At 39.8% G+C, this 17034-nt stretch overlaps 1 protein-coding gene across 8 annotated transcripts in view; it reads right to left on the bottom strand.

Moving 5' to 3' along the window:
* USP40 (ubiquitin specific peptidase 40) overlaps nt 1-17034 on the bottom strand; it is an 85997-nt gene that overhangs the window by 59224 nt on the left and 9739 nt on the right. For all 8 annotated transcript variants that reach the window (XM_010597606.3, XM_010597607.3, XM_023557743.2 and 5 more), the window contains 4 exons: nt 14576-14719; nt 11656-11784; nt 6794-6889; nt 4731-4838 (listed from right to left, as the gene is read on the bottom strand). In XM_010597606.3, coding sequence (XP_010595908.2) covers nt 4731-4838; nt 6794-6889; nt 11656-11784; nt 14576-14719 — 477 coding nt within the window. The remainder of the gene's footprint in view (nt 1-4730; nt 4839-6793; nt 6890-11655; nt 11785-14575; nt 14720-17034) is intronic.

Here is a 17034-nt window from a genome sequence, read left to right as displayed (position 1 = left end):
TAGAGACCAACTATTGTGCCTTGAGGCACCTTGGCGGCGTGATGGTTAAGAGCTTGGCTGCTAACCAAAAGGATGGCAGTTCAAATGAACCATCCACTCCTTGGAAACCCTATGGGGCAGCTCTACCCTGTCCTATAGGGTTGCTATAAGTTGGAATCGAGAGCACCTAACAACACTGTGCCTTAGATAGCTGTTTGCAAGTTTTTAAGACCCCAGGCACTACACAACAAACTAGGAGGTAGAATGGAAACACTGAACACGTTATTAGGCCAAATGACTGGGATGTCCCATGAAACCGTGACGCTAAACCTCCAAATCAAGGAACCAAATCCCATAAGGTGTTTAGTTGTACATAAGCAGCCTTGGCAGCTACTCTTTTTTTTTTTTTTGTCATTGTTGTAAATACATCTATTACACAACTTTTGCCAATTCAACTTTTTACAGATATACTATGTAAACCGACAGCAATTAATCAACTACGCAGCCTCAAGTATCTTTTAGCTAAACTGAATGCTGTCTGTCCTGGAAGCTGAGGGGACGAGTTCAGGAAATCAAAGCATGTCAAGAAATCCCAAAGGCTCTTTCTCAAGTTCCTCTTCCTAAAGGATTGAGAATAAAATCTCTCTCCGTATCGCCTAACCCTACCTCCCCAACCCTACTCTTCTCTCCTCTACCCTCAGTATTTCTGCAGCCCTGCATTGCTTCCTTTTCACTCTCAGCACAAATTTACTTTGTATAGAAAAATCACATGGGAGCTATATGTAACATTCGCTTTCCCCGTCAATCAACATGGAAAGGGGGTTTTCTCATCTTTCTCTTGGAAAGAAGATAACTTGTGGTACTGTCAAGTATCTACTCAAAAGTATTGTTTTAACCTAAAGAGAAGGGCGTAGGGCATACGGCCCAAGGATAATATTGTTAACATGTATATGAGAACAGGTGATAAAACAGTTTTACCTAATTCATTTTAGGAATAAAATATCAACAATTTGAAACATTTAAGTAATGAATTTTCTGTATAGCCTTTTTTTTTTTTTTCTTTCCTGTTTGATAGTTGAGGATTAACTCTCTTAAGCCTCAAACTTTAATGCAGTTCTGGTTCTGGTAATGGCAGATAGCTTTTATCAGACTAACTCTCCTGATAAAAATGATAAACTCTGGATAAAATCAAGGAATCTTCACATTCCATTTTTACCTTCTTTGTTGGCTATCTTAGTTACCTAGTGCCGCTATAACAGAAATTCCACAAGAGGATGGCTTTAATAAACAGAAATTTATTCTCTCACAGTCTAAGAAGCTAGAAGTCGAAATTGAGGGTGCCAACTCTAAGGGAAAGCTTTCTTTCTCTGTTGCCTCTTGGGGAATGTCCTTGTCATTAATCTTCCCCTAGTCTAGGAGCTTCTCAGCACAGGGATCCTGGGGCCAGAGGTCACGCTCTGATCCTAGCTCTTCTTGCTTGGTCATAATGAGGTCCCACTCCTCTCTGCTCGTTTCTCTCTTTTATATCTCATAAGAGATTGGCTCAAGATATAACCTAATCTTGTAGACTGTGCCCTGCCTCATTAACATAGCTGCCTCTAATATTGCCTCATTAACATCATAGAGGTTAGGATTTACAACGTACAGGATAAATACATCAGATCACAAAATGGAGGACAACCACGCAATACTGGGAATCACAGCCTAGCTAAGTTGACACTCATTTTGAGGGGATACAATTTAATCCATAACATTTTCTCTTTGGTTATTATTTTTAATGGTTGCTCTAGGGATTACACTATGCATAAATTAATATTATAAATTAATATCATATCACTTCATCTACAATATAAGACAGTTACAAACGTATAATTCCATTTCTTCACTTCCATCCATTTCTGCTATTGTTTTCTTACATTTTACTATAACATAGTTGTAAATTGCATTATATGTCATTATTCTTGCTTTAGACACTTAAATGACTTTTAAAGAAATTAAGGGAAAAATAGTATTCTGTATGTATTTATTCTGGTGCTCATTGCTCCTTCCTGCACATCCAGGTTTGAAATCTAATATAATTTCCCTTCAACCCAGAGAACTTCCTTTAGCATTTCTCAGAGTTCAGACTACTGGCAAAAAATATTCTCAGCTTTTGTGTCTGAAAAATCTTTATTTTGCCTTCATTTTTAAACGATATTTTTGCTGGATATAAAATTCTGGAGTGATAATTTTTGTTGTTGTTTTTCTTTTAGTACTTTAAAGATGTGTTCCAGATTCCAATAATTTGGGTGAGAAGTCAGCTGTCATTTTTTATTATTTTTCCTTTAAATGTGTCTTTTTTCTCTGGTTGCTTTTAAGATTTTTCTCTTTAGCTTTGGTTTTAAGCAGTGTGGGTATAATGTTTCTAGGTATGGTATTCTTTGTGTTTATTTGCTTTGTATTTGCTAAGTTTTTTATATCTGTGGGTTAAGGTCTTGCATCAATCCTGGAAACATTTTGGCATTCTCTCTGCAGTTTTTCCCCTGCCCCATCATCTTTCTCTTCTCCTTCTAGGACTTCATTATATGTGTTTTACACCATTAGGTACTGTCACAGGTGCTGGATGTTCTGTTTTTCAGTTTTGATTTTTTTTCCTGCTGCTTTAATTTAGATAATTTCTCCTGATTTGTCTTCAAGTTCATTATACTTTCTTCTGCTCTATCTAGTCTTCTGTTAAGCCCAAACAACAAACTTTTTGTTTCAGGTATTTTTTTTTTTTATTATTTAGTTTTATTTAGAGTATCTATTTCTCTGCTAAAATCCCCCATTTATTCACCTATTCTTAAAAATGCTTTAACATATTAATAATAACTATCTGCTACCCTGGATGGAGCCTGGGTAGTGCAGTGGGTATGAGCCTCATTGTTAACCAAAAGGTCAGCAGTTCAAATCTATCAGCCACTCCTTGGAATCCCTATGGGGCAGTTCTACTGTCCTACAGGGTCGCTATGAGTTGGAACTGACTCTGTGGCAACGGGTTTTAGGTTTTGCTTGCTATCATAACATCTCCATTATCTGTAGGTCTGTTTCTATTGACTCTTTTTTCTCTCATAAGTTGACTCTTCTGTGTCCTGATTATGGACAATACTGTCCTGTGCATGTTATGTAATCTTATACCATATGCTGGACATTTTGAATTATGTGTTATAAAGTCTCTAGAGAACTTTTTTTTTTCCTAAAGAGTTTTACATTGTGTCTAACAAGCCTGCTAAATTACCTTTGAACCTCTTGACACTATGGAAGCTTCACTTTGAGTTCTGTTAGGGTCAGTCTATTGTAATTTTGCCTTTAGTCCTAGGGAGTTAGTTCCTCATCCAGGGGCATGGTCCCTTCTCTTAAGGCAGGAGCCAGCAAACTAGTCTGTGGGCCAAAATGGCCTGCTGCCTGTTTTTATACAGCCTCAAGCAAAGACTTATCTTAATATTTTTAAATGGTTACTTTTTTAAAGATTATTTAAGTACCTATATAATGCCCTTAATTTTACCTCTTGGCCCACAAAGCCTAAAATATTTACTATCTGGCCTTTAAGAAAAGCAATATATGAAAACATATCATGAACAAGTATGACTTACCCCAGGAATTTAAGACTGGCTTAACATTGAAAAAAAATCAGCAATATAATTCCCCAGATTAATAGAAAAAAAGAGAAAAGTCATGTGATTACGTCAACAGATAGAAAAAACAAACAAAAAGCATTTGATGAAATCTCAACTCTGTTCAAGATAAAAACTGTTAGTCAACTAGGAATAAAAGGGAACTATGTTGTTGTTTATGAAGGATATTTATAAAACAACAACAAAACAACAAAAAACCCTACACAGCTAATACCATATTTAAAAGTGAAACACTGAAATTATGATCTAATCATTTTAAGTGATAAACTTTACGGTATAACCTTTGTAACAACTGGCTTTTTTTTTTTTTTTTGCTGTTGTGATTAGGAGCGTCTGTCCCTTTGTTTACTTCTTTGCTCTGTGATATATGTTGTTGTTGTTGTTAGGTGCCGTCCAGTTGGTTCCGACTCATAGTGACCCTATGCACAACAGAACGAAACACTGCCCAGTCCTGCGCCATCCTTACAATTGTTATGTTTGAGCTCATCGGTGCAGCCACTGTGTCAATCCACCTCGTTGAGGGTCTTCCTCTTTTCCGCTGACCCTGTACTCTGCCAAGCATGATGTCCTTCTCCAGGGACTCATCCTTCCTGACAACATGTCCAAAGTATGTAAGACACAGTCTCGCCATCCTTGAGTCTAAGGAGCATTCTGGCTGTGCTTCTTCTAAGACACATTTGTTTGTTCTTTTGGCAGTCCATGGTATATTCAATATTCTTTGCCAACACCACAATTCAAAGGCATCAACTCTTCTTCGGTCTTCCTTATTCATTGTCCAGCTTTCACATGCATATGATGCAACTGAAAATACCAAGGCTTGGGTCAGGCGCACCTTAGTCTTCAAGGTGACATCTTTGCTCTTCACCACTTTAAAGAGGTCCTTTGCAGCAGATTTACCCAGTGCAATGCGTCTTTTGATTTCTTGACTACTGCTTCCATGATATATAAAGCTATTTAATAGCTGAATTCTAGCTCTTAAACAAAAATACTGATTTTATTTTAACCTATTTTAAATATTCTTCTGCGGAACTTGTGTTACTGAGATCATAACAAAATGATTTCTGGAACCAGACTTCCTGTGATGATCCCACGTATTACCTTCCGCAGTGGTCCATACTGTCTTCTGTACGTCTTGTTCCAAGACAGGCCTATCTTATTCAGGAGCTTCTGGCCTAGCTGATCAACAGGGATTAGATTACTCTCCTCCTTAGGAAAAAAACAGTCATTTAAGAAAAATTTGATGAGAAATAATTAAAACAGTTATAAGTTCAATGGAACAGGATAATATCTAGTTAAATGTATCGATAACAGCAAACATGTAAGCGGATTAATCATAACTATTCCCAAAGTTTTTTAAAAGCAAATTAAGCTTCAATTTAGAAAGCTTGAATTATGCCACTTTCCACATACCAAAGCTTAACCACTTAAAAAGCAATACCCAAAGAGTATTCTGATTAATATATTCCCGATACCGTGTGCGAATTTCAGAAGAAACATTCAAGTGCATAAAAAAAAAAAAAAAGACTACTAATTACTCTGAATTTTTGAAGTATAAACAAGTTTAAAAGGGGGGTAAGAAGTGGCAACAGATACTGATTATTGATAGTTAAAGGACTCGGTTCAAGTCCTTGGCTGTTCTTAGTTGCCGTTGAGTTGATTCTGACTCACGGAGGTCCCTGTGTATCACAGCAGAACTGTGCTGAATACGGTTTTCAAAGCTGTGACCTTTAGGAAGCAGATCACCAGGTCTGTCTTCTGAGGTGCCTCTGGGTAGGTTCAAACCATCAACCTTTCAGCTAGTAGTTAAGCACTTAACGAAGTGCACCACCCAGGGACTCCTAGGTCCCTGGCAGGAAGTATGAAAGATCATTTAGTAAGAATGAATGAATAAGTGAAAGGAGATCAAACATCTTTAAAACAGGGGTATAAAAAAAAAATTAAAATTCATATACTTAAGGCATCAATATCAGGAATAAATAAGGAGACAAAACTTCAGGCCCTACAGACCTGAAGGACAGAAGGGCAATACAGGAAAATGCTAAATTGCAAAACAGTATGAACAATAAATACCAATTCTGTTTAAAATAACAATAATAATAACCAAAAATAATCATCACCCAATCCTAATATATGTATAGAAATGCAAAGACAACAAAGTGCAAAGAACATAGAGTCAGTTCTCATTAGTCACGGTAGTTATATGCTATAAAGTCACCGTGAACACTGAATTAGCAAATACTGAACCACTGCTGAGCTTAGGTTTTCGCCAGACTCCAGTCACAACATTTTCATCAACAGAGAAGTACACAATCTTGTTTTTATGTGTGCTTGTAATTAAGGACACCTTCTTGTTATTGTTGTTGCCCACTGACTCAGGGAGACCTGTGAACAAACGAACAAAACGCTGTCTGGCCCTGTGCCATCCCCATGACCGGCTGCAGCTCGGACTGTCATGATCCACAGGGTTTTCACTGGCTGATTTTCAGAAGTAGATCATCTTGGTTTGGAGGCTCTGCTGAAATCTCTTTCGTATCATGCTGTTACATGCCATCAAGTCTATTCCAACTCACAGCAATGCTATTCGACAGAGCACCATTGCTCCAGAGGGTTTCCTAGGCTGTAACCTTTACGGGAGCAGATTGCCAGGTCTTTTCTCCCAAGGAGGGGCTGGTGGGTTTGAATTGAACCACTGACCTTTCAGTTAGCAGCGGGGTGGTTAACTGTTGTGCCACCAGGGCTCCTTCAGCATCATAGTGACATGCAAACCTGCACTAATGGATGGGTGGCGGCTTAGCATGAGGTGCCTTGGCCAGGAGTTGAACCTGCGTCTTCCACAAGGAAAGTGAGACTTCCATCACCAAAGCCTCATAAAGACAATCTTAGTTAATATATATTGTTGGTTCATCAAGATTGAACTCATGGCCAACGGCACCATCAAAAAAAACCCAGTGCCGTCGAGTCAATTCCGACTCATAGCGACCCTACAGGACAGGGTAGAACTGCCCCATAGAGTTTCCAAGGAGCACCTGGCAGATTTGAACTGCCGACCCTTTGGTTAGCAGCCATAGCACTTAACCACTACGCCACCAGGGTTTCCAACGGCACCATAATTCTCTACAAAGACACAGATACATGTATACAAACACACACACACACCGTACCTCCGATAAGATTGCCTGTAGAATCATCAGTGGGTCATCAATCTCTTCTCCATTTGGAAGATCTTTCGAATTCATATCTGGCTTACTTTCTTCCTTCTAGGAAAGAAAATAATATAAGAGTTTCTATTACTAATCCCTAAAAAGGTAATTCACAAAATAACAATGGCCATACCATGAAGGCTTCAAGACAGACAAGTGGTAATAAAGACATTCTAATAATTTGTATGTGCTTTGGAATCAGGCAGGCCTGGTTTTGAATTCCAGCTTGGCTGAGTGATCCTGGACAAGCTACTTAATCTCTTTGGGCCGTAACTGTAAATTGGGAATTATGAGATAGTAAAGCTGCTAGCATAATACACACAGGGGGTTATTGCATTTTCCCACTAAGCACTAGTTTAGCCATACCCTACAAATTTTGATATGTTGTGTTTTCACTAACAAAATAATTGCTGGTCTTCATCCAGTATGGTCTTACTTACTTGTGTTGGCCTGATGCAATCTTATCCACCTTTAAAGTGCAAGAAAGCAGTTTGAAGGAAGGTAACATTGTTTAAGTATAGTGAGTAAGTCCCTTTATGTGGCCTTTTGCCTTTGTTCTTTGGAAAAACAGCTTGAGAAATTTTTCCCCTAAGCTCTGAGGAGCTACCTTTGCCTTAGTTTCCCACTCCAGACAGTTTTATACTTTTGTCTAGGTTGATTGGTATTTCCTGGGTAAGCTGTAAACAATCTGATGGCTTGATACTTTTTGTCTGGCCCTGGGCTGCAGCCTGCTCTGTGATTCGACTATTTCCTGCACATTGCAGGGATTGGTCAATATACTATCAGCTATGCAAATGAAATGACTGTGGTCCACTGAGTGGATTGGCCAATTCATGGCCCTGCAGAGAGGGCCATACCTTGAAATTGACAGAGTCTGATCTATGTGCAGCCAACCCCACAGAGGTTTTAGGAAGGCAGAAAGAAGAAAAGACAAGAGCAAGAAGAGAGAAGCAGAGAGAGAGAAGGAGAGGAGCCTCCTAAAAGAATTGTAATACAGGTCAAGGGCTCTAACACCGAAGACAGCAAGAGGCCCAGAAGGTGCCCAGCAGCAGAGCTGGTGGGAAGAGGCCTGAAAGGGGCCCAGCGGGCAGAGCTGGCAGAGTCAGTGGTGATGGCAGAAACCCATTGTTAGGAGTGCTGCTAAGAGAGCTGAACAAAACTGCTACACTGGCTATGAGCATGGTCAGTTGGCAGTAGAGAAGTCAACAGTAGGGAGGCAAAAGGCGGAAAGGCCTGCATGGCCGAGAGGAGGGCTGTCCTGAGGAGGCTGAGGGGGTGTGCATGGCAGACAGAAGGGTCTGTCTGCTTGCATGGCTGAGAGGAGTGGAGAGAGCTATCCTGCACTGACGGGAAGGATGTCTTCTCCACTTTGGGGGAAGCCTTCCAGACTTTGTCTACATGCTTCCTGACCTTGAGTTGTAGCCTGTTACTTCCTTAACAAATCCCATAACTGTTAGTATGGTCTGTGAGTTCTGTGTAGCCATTGCAATGGATTATCAAAACCAGCAGAGAAGTAGAGAGTGCTGTGGGGAGGATGGCTGGTGTCAAAATTGATAAAAAGATTGGAGAGAGGAGGTATTTCTGAACTCTATCTCATGGGAATCAGCCGTGGGCTAATCCTGGTTCTTATCCCTAAGGAATCTAGACAAGTTCTGATGCTAATACCCGTATGCAAAAAGGATCTACTCAGACTAAGCATGGAAACACTGAAGCTCAGTTTTTTTTTTTTTTTGTCTAGATGAGGATAAAAAAGGGGAGATTGGGAGCGTGCACAAATACAGCTGACAGAAGGTCAGAAGCATAGAATGGAATTTTTTTGAAAAGCAAGCTGATGTCAACAAAGGGAATGTGCATCTTGGATGCTGTTGGCAGAGAGAGAGAGAGGAAGGGAGGGAGAGAGAGGAAGGGAGGGAGACAGAGGAAGGGAGAGAGAGAGAGAGAGGAAAGGAGGGAGAGAGAGAGAAAGGGAGGGGGAGAGAGGAAGGGAGAGAGAGAGAGAGAAAGGGACGGGGAGAGAGGAAGGGAGGGAGAGAGGAAGGGAGGGGGAGAGAGGAAGGGAGGGGGAGAGAGGAAGGGAGGGAGAGAGAGAGAGGAAGGGAGGGAAAGAGAGGGAGGGAGGGAGGGAGAGAGAGGGAGGGAGGGAGAGAGAGGGAGGGAGAGAGAGAGAGGGAGGGAGAGAGAGAGGAAGGGAGGGAGAGAGAGGGAGGGAGGGAGACAGAGGGAGGGAGGGAGACGGAGGGAGGGAGAGAGAGAGGAAAGGAGGGAGAGAGAGAGAAAGGGAGGGGGAGAGAGGAAGGGAGAGAGAGGAAGGGAGGGGGAGAGAGGAAGGGAGGGGGAGAGAGGAAGGGAGGGGGAGAGAGGAAGGGAGGGGGAGAGAGAGAGGAAGGGAGGGAGAGAGAGAGAGGGAGGGAGAGAGAGAGGAAGGGAGGGAGAGAGAGGGAGGGAGGGAGAGAGGAAGGGAGGGAGGGAGAGAGGAAGGGAGGGAGAGAGAGGGAGGGAGGGAGAGAGAGAGGAAGGGAGGGAGAGAGAGGGAGGGAGGGAGAGAGGAAGGGAGGGAGGGAGAGAGGAAGGGAGGGAGAGAGAGAGGAAGGGAGGGAGAGAGAGGGAGGGAGGGAGGGAGAGAGAGGGAGGGAGGGAGAGAGAGGGAGGGAGGGAGAGAGAGGGAGGGAGGGAGAGAGAGGGAGGAAGGGAGAGAGAAGGAAAGGAGGGGGAGAGAGGAAGGGAGGGAGAGAGAGGAAGGGAGGGAGAGAGAGGAAGGGAGGGCGAGAAGACTGGTTACTACGTGTATTCATTAACTACAACATTAGCTGTCTGATGATCAGGAATCTGTGTTTCGAGAGCTTTATAATATCCTGACACGATGGTCTGTGATTCATATACAGTCATTTTAGGCGTTTTGGTTATATTTTAGAAAATCTGTTGAGGGTTTGGGGTTGATGGGTAATGCGTCATCATTTTCCTATTTAACATAATAACAGACTTCCAATTAGAGCTCTTCCTCAGAACATTTGCAAGTTTTTTTTTGAGAAAATTACAAAACTTGTTTATGAGGGATTAAAGATGCTCTAAAAAAATGAAAAGACATATTGACACATGAACACTTAAAATCCCACTACTTTTGTGTGTGTATGTAAACTGACAAGCTCCTTCTAAAAATGCATCGAGAAGCAAAAAAAGACAAGATAGGCAAGACACTCCTGAAGAATAGCAACATACAGGGGGACATGCCCTAACAGATATCATGGCTTGTTATAAAGCTACAGAAATGAACAATGTGGTATTTGCCCAGGAATAGAATACAGAAGAATGGAACAGAAGAGAGAGCTGAAAAACAGTCTCAAGCATAAATGAACAATTACTATGACAGAACCGGCATTGTAGTTTGATGAGGAAAGAATGGATTACTTAATAAATAGTAATGAGCAAATGGTAATAGGGTCATTATGAGTTGGAACGGACTTTGGTCTTGACGGCACCTAACAATAACTAAGTTTTGGAAACCCTGGTGGTATAGTGGTCAAGAGTTTGGCTGCTAACCAAAGGGTCGGCAGTTGCAATCTAACAGGCGCTCCTTGGAAACCATATAGGGTGGTTCTACTCTGCCCTATAGGGTCGCTATGAGTCAGGATCAACTCAACGGCAATGGTTTGTTTTTTTTTTAAATAAACAACTGGGAACTCAAATGGAAAAGAAAATCCAACCTCATACCATTCATAAGAAACCATTCCAGGAAGATTCAAGTTTTAAATGCAAAACTATAAAGCTTTTAGAAGATCATATAAGAAAAAATCTTTATCATCTTGGGGTTCAGTGCCATGAAAGACAAAAGAAAAGCTGAGGAACTGTTCTAGATTAAAGGAGACTGGAGACCCTGGTGGTGTAGTAGTTAAGAGCTACAGCTCCTCACCAAAAGGCTGGCAGTTCGAATCCACTAGGCGCTCCTTGGAAACTCCATGGGGCAGTTCTACTCTGTCCTATAGGGTTGCTATGAGTCGGAATTGACTCGATGGCAACGGTTTGGTTTTTTTGGTTTTAAGAGATATGCTAACTAAACATAATTCATGACAGGACCCTGGACTTGATACTAGAGTGGGGGGAAAACTGCCATAAAGGGCAAATGGTGAAATGACTATAAATTACATATTAGAGAACAGTAGTTTATATCAATGTTAAAGTTCCTGATTTAGATCTGTGCTTACCTAAGAGAATGTCTTTGCTTCCAGGAGATACATAATGAAGAATGTAGGAGTCATTCAATGTAATTTCAAATGGTTCAGTGTGAATAATGATAATATTGATAATGTGTGTTAGTCAAAATATATAAAAATAACAACTTTTTCAGATCCATGTTTTTGTGTTTAACTAAGAGGAAGAATTTGACTCATGTAGTGTGACTATATTAGATCAACGATAGATAACAATCCATCTAAGAACTGAGAACTGTAAAATTTAAAGTCAATTATTTAAATTCATTTTAATTTACCCTTAAATAACAACAATAAACAGTGAAGTCTGGCACACAAGTACATACATATGCATGCACACACACGGTGCACACACAAATGTGGCAGATGTTAACAACTAGAGAATGTAGGTGAAGGGTATAGAGGAGGTATTTGTACTATTCTAGTAATTTTTCTGTGAGAAATTATTTAGAAATAAAAAGTTGAAACTTATACCCAAATTAACTTTCAGAGCCTATCAAAGTTTCCTACAGAGTAAATACACAATAAATGACAAGATTATCTCATATGAATAAAATAGGTATAAAAAAGCAAAGAAATTGTGAAGACATTTATTTCTCGACTAATTTCTACACTTACGTGGAATCGCCAGTTTCCCAAATGATCAACATCTTTGATATACACGTGATAATGTCCTCCATGGCAGCCCCCTTTGTGTATGATAACGGAGAAGAGGTCATAGATAAATTCTGAATCATCCAGTTCACTCTAAAAGAAGAAAGAACATAACCACTCATACAGCTTACATATAATGGTAACATACATATAAAAGGGAAAAATTTCAACTAATGGATACTTCACTGTCATTTTCATTATTATTTTTTTGTTTGTTTGGGTTGTATCATTGTCATTTAAGGACAAATTTAAATGAATTTAATAATTTAAAAATTCTTAGGTTGACAATTATCTATCACTGATCCAATATCAATCACACTACACCAATCAAATTCTGCCTGTTAAACATGAACACTTGTATCTGAAAAAAGATTGTTCTTTTTATGGATTTTGGCTAAGACCAGGTGAGACAACGTGACAATCGAACATACTACCTTCCCAGTGTAGAGACTTTTAGAAAGGGCAAACCGTCTCCGGTTATACCAAAACCAAACCCAGTGCCGTCGAGTCGATTCCGACTCACAGTGACCCTATAGGACAGAGCAGAACTGCCCCACAGAGTTTCCAAGCAGTGCCCGGTGGACTCGAACTGCCGACCTTTCGGGTAGCAGCCGTAGCACTTGACCACTACGCCAGCAGGGCTTCCGTACTATCACCTGTTTTGCCGCTGTCTGAATGGGCTCTTTATCATCCGACTAGGTTACCGCGTGCCTCGGAGTCAAAGTCATGCCCGTCTCTCTCCCCTCCTGACACCTCGGTTCTCCGTAAGCAACAAGAATTTCACAATTCTTAGTGCTGGCTGGTTTTGTTTAGAGGCAGTTTAGTGAAATGAGGTGGCTCTTACTTTATTAATTCCATCATCAATCTTTTCTATAACTAAGGTGCTCTAAAATCCTTAGAGACCCAACAGATGAAAACTCCACGATGGTATTTTTTTTTAGCGTTAGATTAGGAAGCCCTGGTGGGCAAGTGGTTAAGCTCTTGGCTGCTAACTGAAAGGTTGGCAGTTCAAACCCACCAGCCGCTCCACGGGAGAAAGATATGGTCCTCTGTTTCTGTAAAGATTTATAGCCTTGGAAACCCTATGCAGCACTTCTACTCTGTCCTACAGGGTCACTATGAGTTGGAATCGACTCAATGGCAATAGGTTAGTTAGAGTAAGAGATACTTTAAAGATGTTTATTTAAATTCCTGAAAGAGGAGAAAAAGGAAGGCTTAGTTTTTGCATTTGAAGAGTTTGAGTCTTGGTGGTGCAGTGGTTAAGAAGAGTTCAGCTGCTAATCAAAAGGTTGGCAGTTCAAATTCACCAGCTGCTCCTCGGAAACCCTGTGGAGCAGTTCTGCCCTGTCCTATGGGGTCGCTATGAGTGGACTCTTGACAGCAACAGGTTTGTTTTTTTTGTTTTGGGCTTTATCATGTTAAGTTCCCTTCTAGCTTTGGCTTTGATTCTGATTTTTCTATCTAAGATCAATTACTGCTCTTCTGTAATGATAAACTTACACATGGATGCCACTTGGCGGGGTGGCAATTATTTGTTTAAAAAAGTATACTTTTAAGTGGGCACCACTTTTCAAATGCCAGGTTCAGGCAAGAGAGAAGAGAGATGTACACAAAGATGCAAAGTGACATTTTTTTTTCCATTAATACGGAAGTCAAAAGTAAAATTAATGTGAGCTTCCTGAGTAGGGGCTCATTTTTACTTTATTTCAGTTTTGTTATTTCAAAACATGTGAAAATCATGTGACAACTACCTTTAATAAAAGGACAAAAAAATTTCAGCCAAAAAATGGGGGATGGAGTAAGTATACTAACTTATTCTAGCAAAATGGTTTTATTTTCCTTATGCCAATAACAGGCTCGGGACCAACACATTAGAACCTCTGCATGGTAATTAGCATGATGAAGCAAAAAACAAAAAGCTCAGTAATCAGGTTTGAAGTAGAGGAAGGCTCATCTCTGAAGAGCTTCAATTTTAAAATGTTTATAAACAAAAGATTACTTTTATACTCAGACATCCAATAACTAGCTAATAAGTATTCAGTTTTTTATAAACATGTAAGAGTGCATTGCAGTAAGTACACCAGACTCATCACCTTGATCTTGGTAGGTACATTTGAAAACGGCTCATAAATTAGGTTACTGTGCAATTCATTTGTTTTCAAAACTTTTTTTACCCTTGTCTTTAGGATTACAAATTCCAGATTAGTGAAATTCTATTTGTATGTTCACTTCCTAGATGCATAGTTTGTCATTACATCTAAAAACAAAAAACCAAACGCATTGCCATCGAGTCAATTCTGGCTCATAGCAACCCTATAGGACAGAGAAGAACTGCCCCATAGGGTTTCCAAGGAGCACCTGGTAGATTCAAACTGCCGACCTTTTGGTTAGCAGCCGTAGCTCTTAACCACTACGCCAGAAGGGGTTAGCAAAGTACCAATTAATGATGATGTTTCCAAACACATTTTCTAATTTTTTAATGTTTCACTTCAAAGATTTTTCAAGGAGAATTAAAAAAGAGAACTGGGAACAAATCTGTATTTTGGAGACTCAAAAGGACTGTACCAAACCAGTGGTTCTCAACTGGGGCGGGTGGGGGGGGTGACTTACCTGCCCTGCCCTCATTGCCCACCTAGGGGACCTCTGCAATATCTGGGGACACTTTTGGTTGTCACAACTGTGGGGGGTGATGGGTGCTACTGGAGTGTAGTAGGCAGGGGCCAGGGATGGACAGGACAGCTCCCCACGACAAAGAATTATCCGACTCAAAACGTTAATAGAACCATTTGAGAAACCTTGTGATAAAGCAACTGAAAATCCGGTCAATAAAAGATTCAATCTTAGGAGGAGAAAAGAAAGAATTTCGAAGTAAAACAGTTCAAACCTGTTCACAAAAAGGCTTCAGATTGATCCGGAGAGGGAACGTATAACAGCTAGTTTCCTTGTATCGTTCACACTTCACGAAATCAAAATTAAATCTTAATAACGAAACAGTAAGAAAAGGAGGCAGTTTACGCAATTTGGCCAACTGTTAAAAGAAAATTTTAAAAAGTATTTTAAAAGTCAAGTTATACATAAAGAACACATAATGTTTCTTAAGATTTGAAAAAGAAACCTAGGACACAGATTTAAGAGAAATGTCTTAAAATACATAAATTGATTTCTGTAGATCCAATATAGCTCTTGATAGAAACTCATCTATTTTAAGAGACTGTAAAAATGGAAGGACCAAAGGTGGCATCACTCATTTATGCTTACAACTGAAAACTTAGTACCCAGTTTTACGTTTAGTGTTGATATCCTAAAATGCTATGTCATGAGCATGTTAGAACTGCGTGCTCCTCTCTCTAATTGTGCCTATTTCCTGCCCAACCCTTAGCCTTTTACCTTCCTGCCTGGTGTCTCCACTTTACCTACAGAAACATGTCTCTTTGTATCTACTGAAGAACTGGCACTCCTAACCTGGGACCCAGGAACCTGTTTCAAAGGATCTGAGCCCCCCCGAATTATAGGAAAATGTTATGTACATGTGTATTTTCCTGGGGAGATGACCCACAGCTTTCATTAGAGCTTATAAAAGGGGTCCAGCTCCCCAAAGGTTAAAATCTACTGACTGGAGTCTTACAGTCGCTGATTTTTAATTTAAAAACAGTTAAGATTTTTTTTTGCTTAAGGCAAAATAATTTTTTTTTTTTTTAACATTGCTCAAACAAGATATTTCTTGCTTTAAAACAAAACACTAAGTTGCTTTTTACTTGAGAATCATCAGCCTTCCCAACTCCCTTGGATTAATGGCCCATGGAGTGGGGGGACCCATAATCATATCCATCTATGTATCTAATACCCCTAAAAATAGATTTTAAGAAGTTTCATAAATTTGGGGAGGGGGTGGAGTTAAAAGAAAAAACAGCAGTATAACAACACGGTAGCCCTTCAAACAGGCTCTAAAATTGTACCTACAAAAACTGTGTAACTCAACTACAGTGTGTCTGAGAAAAGACAGCTCCAGAAAGGAAAAACTATTTAAATAAGCAGCACGACCAAACCCTACGCTTAGAATGCAAAACACCCAATGCAACTAGAATAGGGTGCAACTTTAAAAAAGTAATCAAGATAAAATATTTTTCAACTGAAAAAGAATTAAACCAGTGATATAAAGGGCATACAAAAGAGCTGCTTTTGTTCAACAAAAACGTGCACCAAAACCAAGGAAAGAATTCATAGTTCTCTTTCTAAGGCCTTTCTACCCTCTGAAGTTTATTAGATTTTGGTTATAGTATAAAAGGTAAAATACAACATAAAAAAAGCAAACAATAAACCTCTCTTTTTGGGCTTCATAAAGGGGCAAAGGCTAGATGGAAATACCTATCAGATAGGATAAGATATTCACCCTGGTTTTAAATCCTATTTTGACAACTGTGAAGCCCTGGTGATGTAGTGGTTAAGAGTTCAGGTTGCTAACCAAAAGGTCGATAGTTTGAATCCATCAGCTGTTCCTTGGAAACCTTATGGGGCAGTTCTACTCCGTCCTATAGGGTTGCTGTTTGACTTGGTATCGACTCCACAGCAATGGTGGGTGTGACAACTGTAGGCTCAGGCTTTACTGTTTACATTACATTTCACCACAATCTCCAGGATGCAAAAGCAATATTATGTGTTATCTCAATCAATGCTCATTTTATTTGCTGTAAAAATTCAGTAATTTTCAGCTTTAGGGATAGTACTATCTCTGTCACAATGGAAACTGCACAGCCATGTCCTGTGTGATGACAGCTCTTTAAGACAGTGCTCAATAACCTGATCGAGTTGGGTTCAAGTTTACAAAGTTTATGAACAGCCTGTCATATCCCCTACCAGCAGAGGAACAGTTACTTCTACAGATAATAACAATGGCAGTTGGGTTGATTTTGTATTGTCCGTAGATATAAAGAGCTGACAAGGCCAGAGGTTACAAATAAAAAACCTGGGCCAGAGGAATGGGAAATGGCATTAATAAATGCACAAATACGTATTTGCACACACACACTTATATATTTACAGATTATAATAATCACTATGTTAATGTTTTAAAGAATTATTAGTTCTTAGCAATTTCGTAGCACTGGTAATATTTATTTTAATGGTTTTGTGGAAAATTAAGTGACTGTGCAAGAAATACATTTAAAAAACAATTCCACAGGGAGAAATCACATACAATTGTGAAAGAATGGTGAGAGAAGAATATAAATGATCAGTTCTTAGAAGGTAAGGTAAAAGAAAAAAATCTCCATAAAAATGCTTTTCTAAAACATGTTCTCCAAAGAGAGTTAGTTATTCAGATACCAGAGTCCCTTAGGAACAAGT

The sequence above is a fragment of the Loxodonta africana genome, chromosome 6 (assembly GCF_030014295.1).
Source record: "Loxodonta africana isolate mLoxAfr1 chromosome 6, mLoxAfr1.hap2, whole genome shotgun sequence".
Taxonomy (NCBI): Eukaryota; Metazoa; Chordata; class Mammalia; order Proboscidea; family Elephantidae; genus Loxodonta; species Loxodonta africana.
Note: the sequence above shows the minus strand (reverse complement) of the source record. Positions and strands in the feature narration are given on the sequence as shown.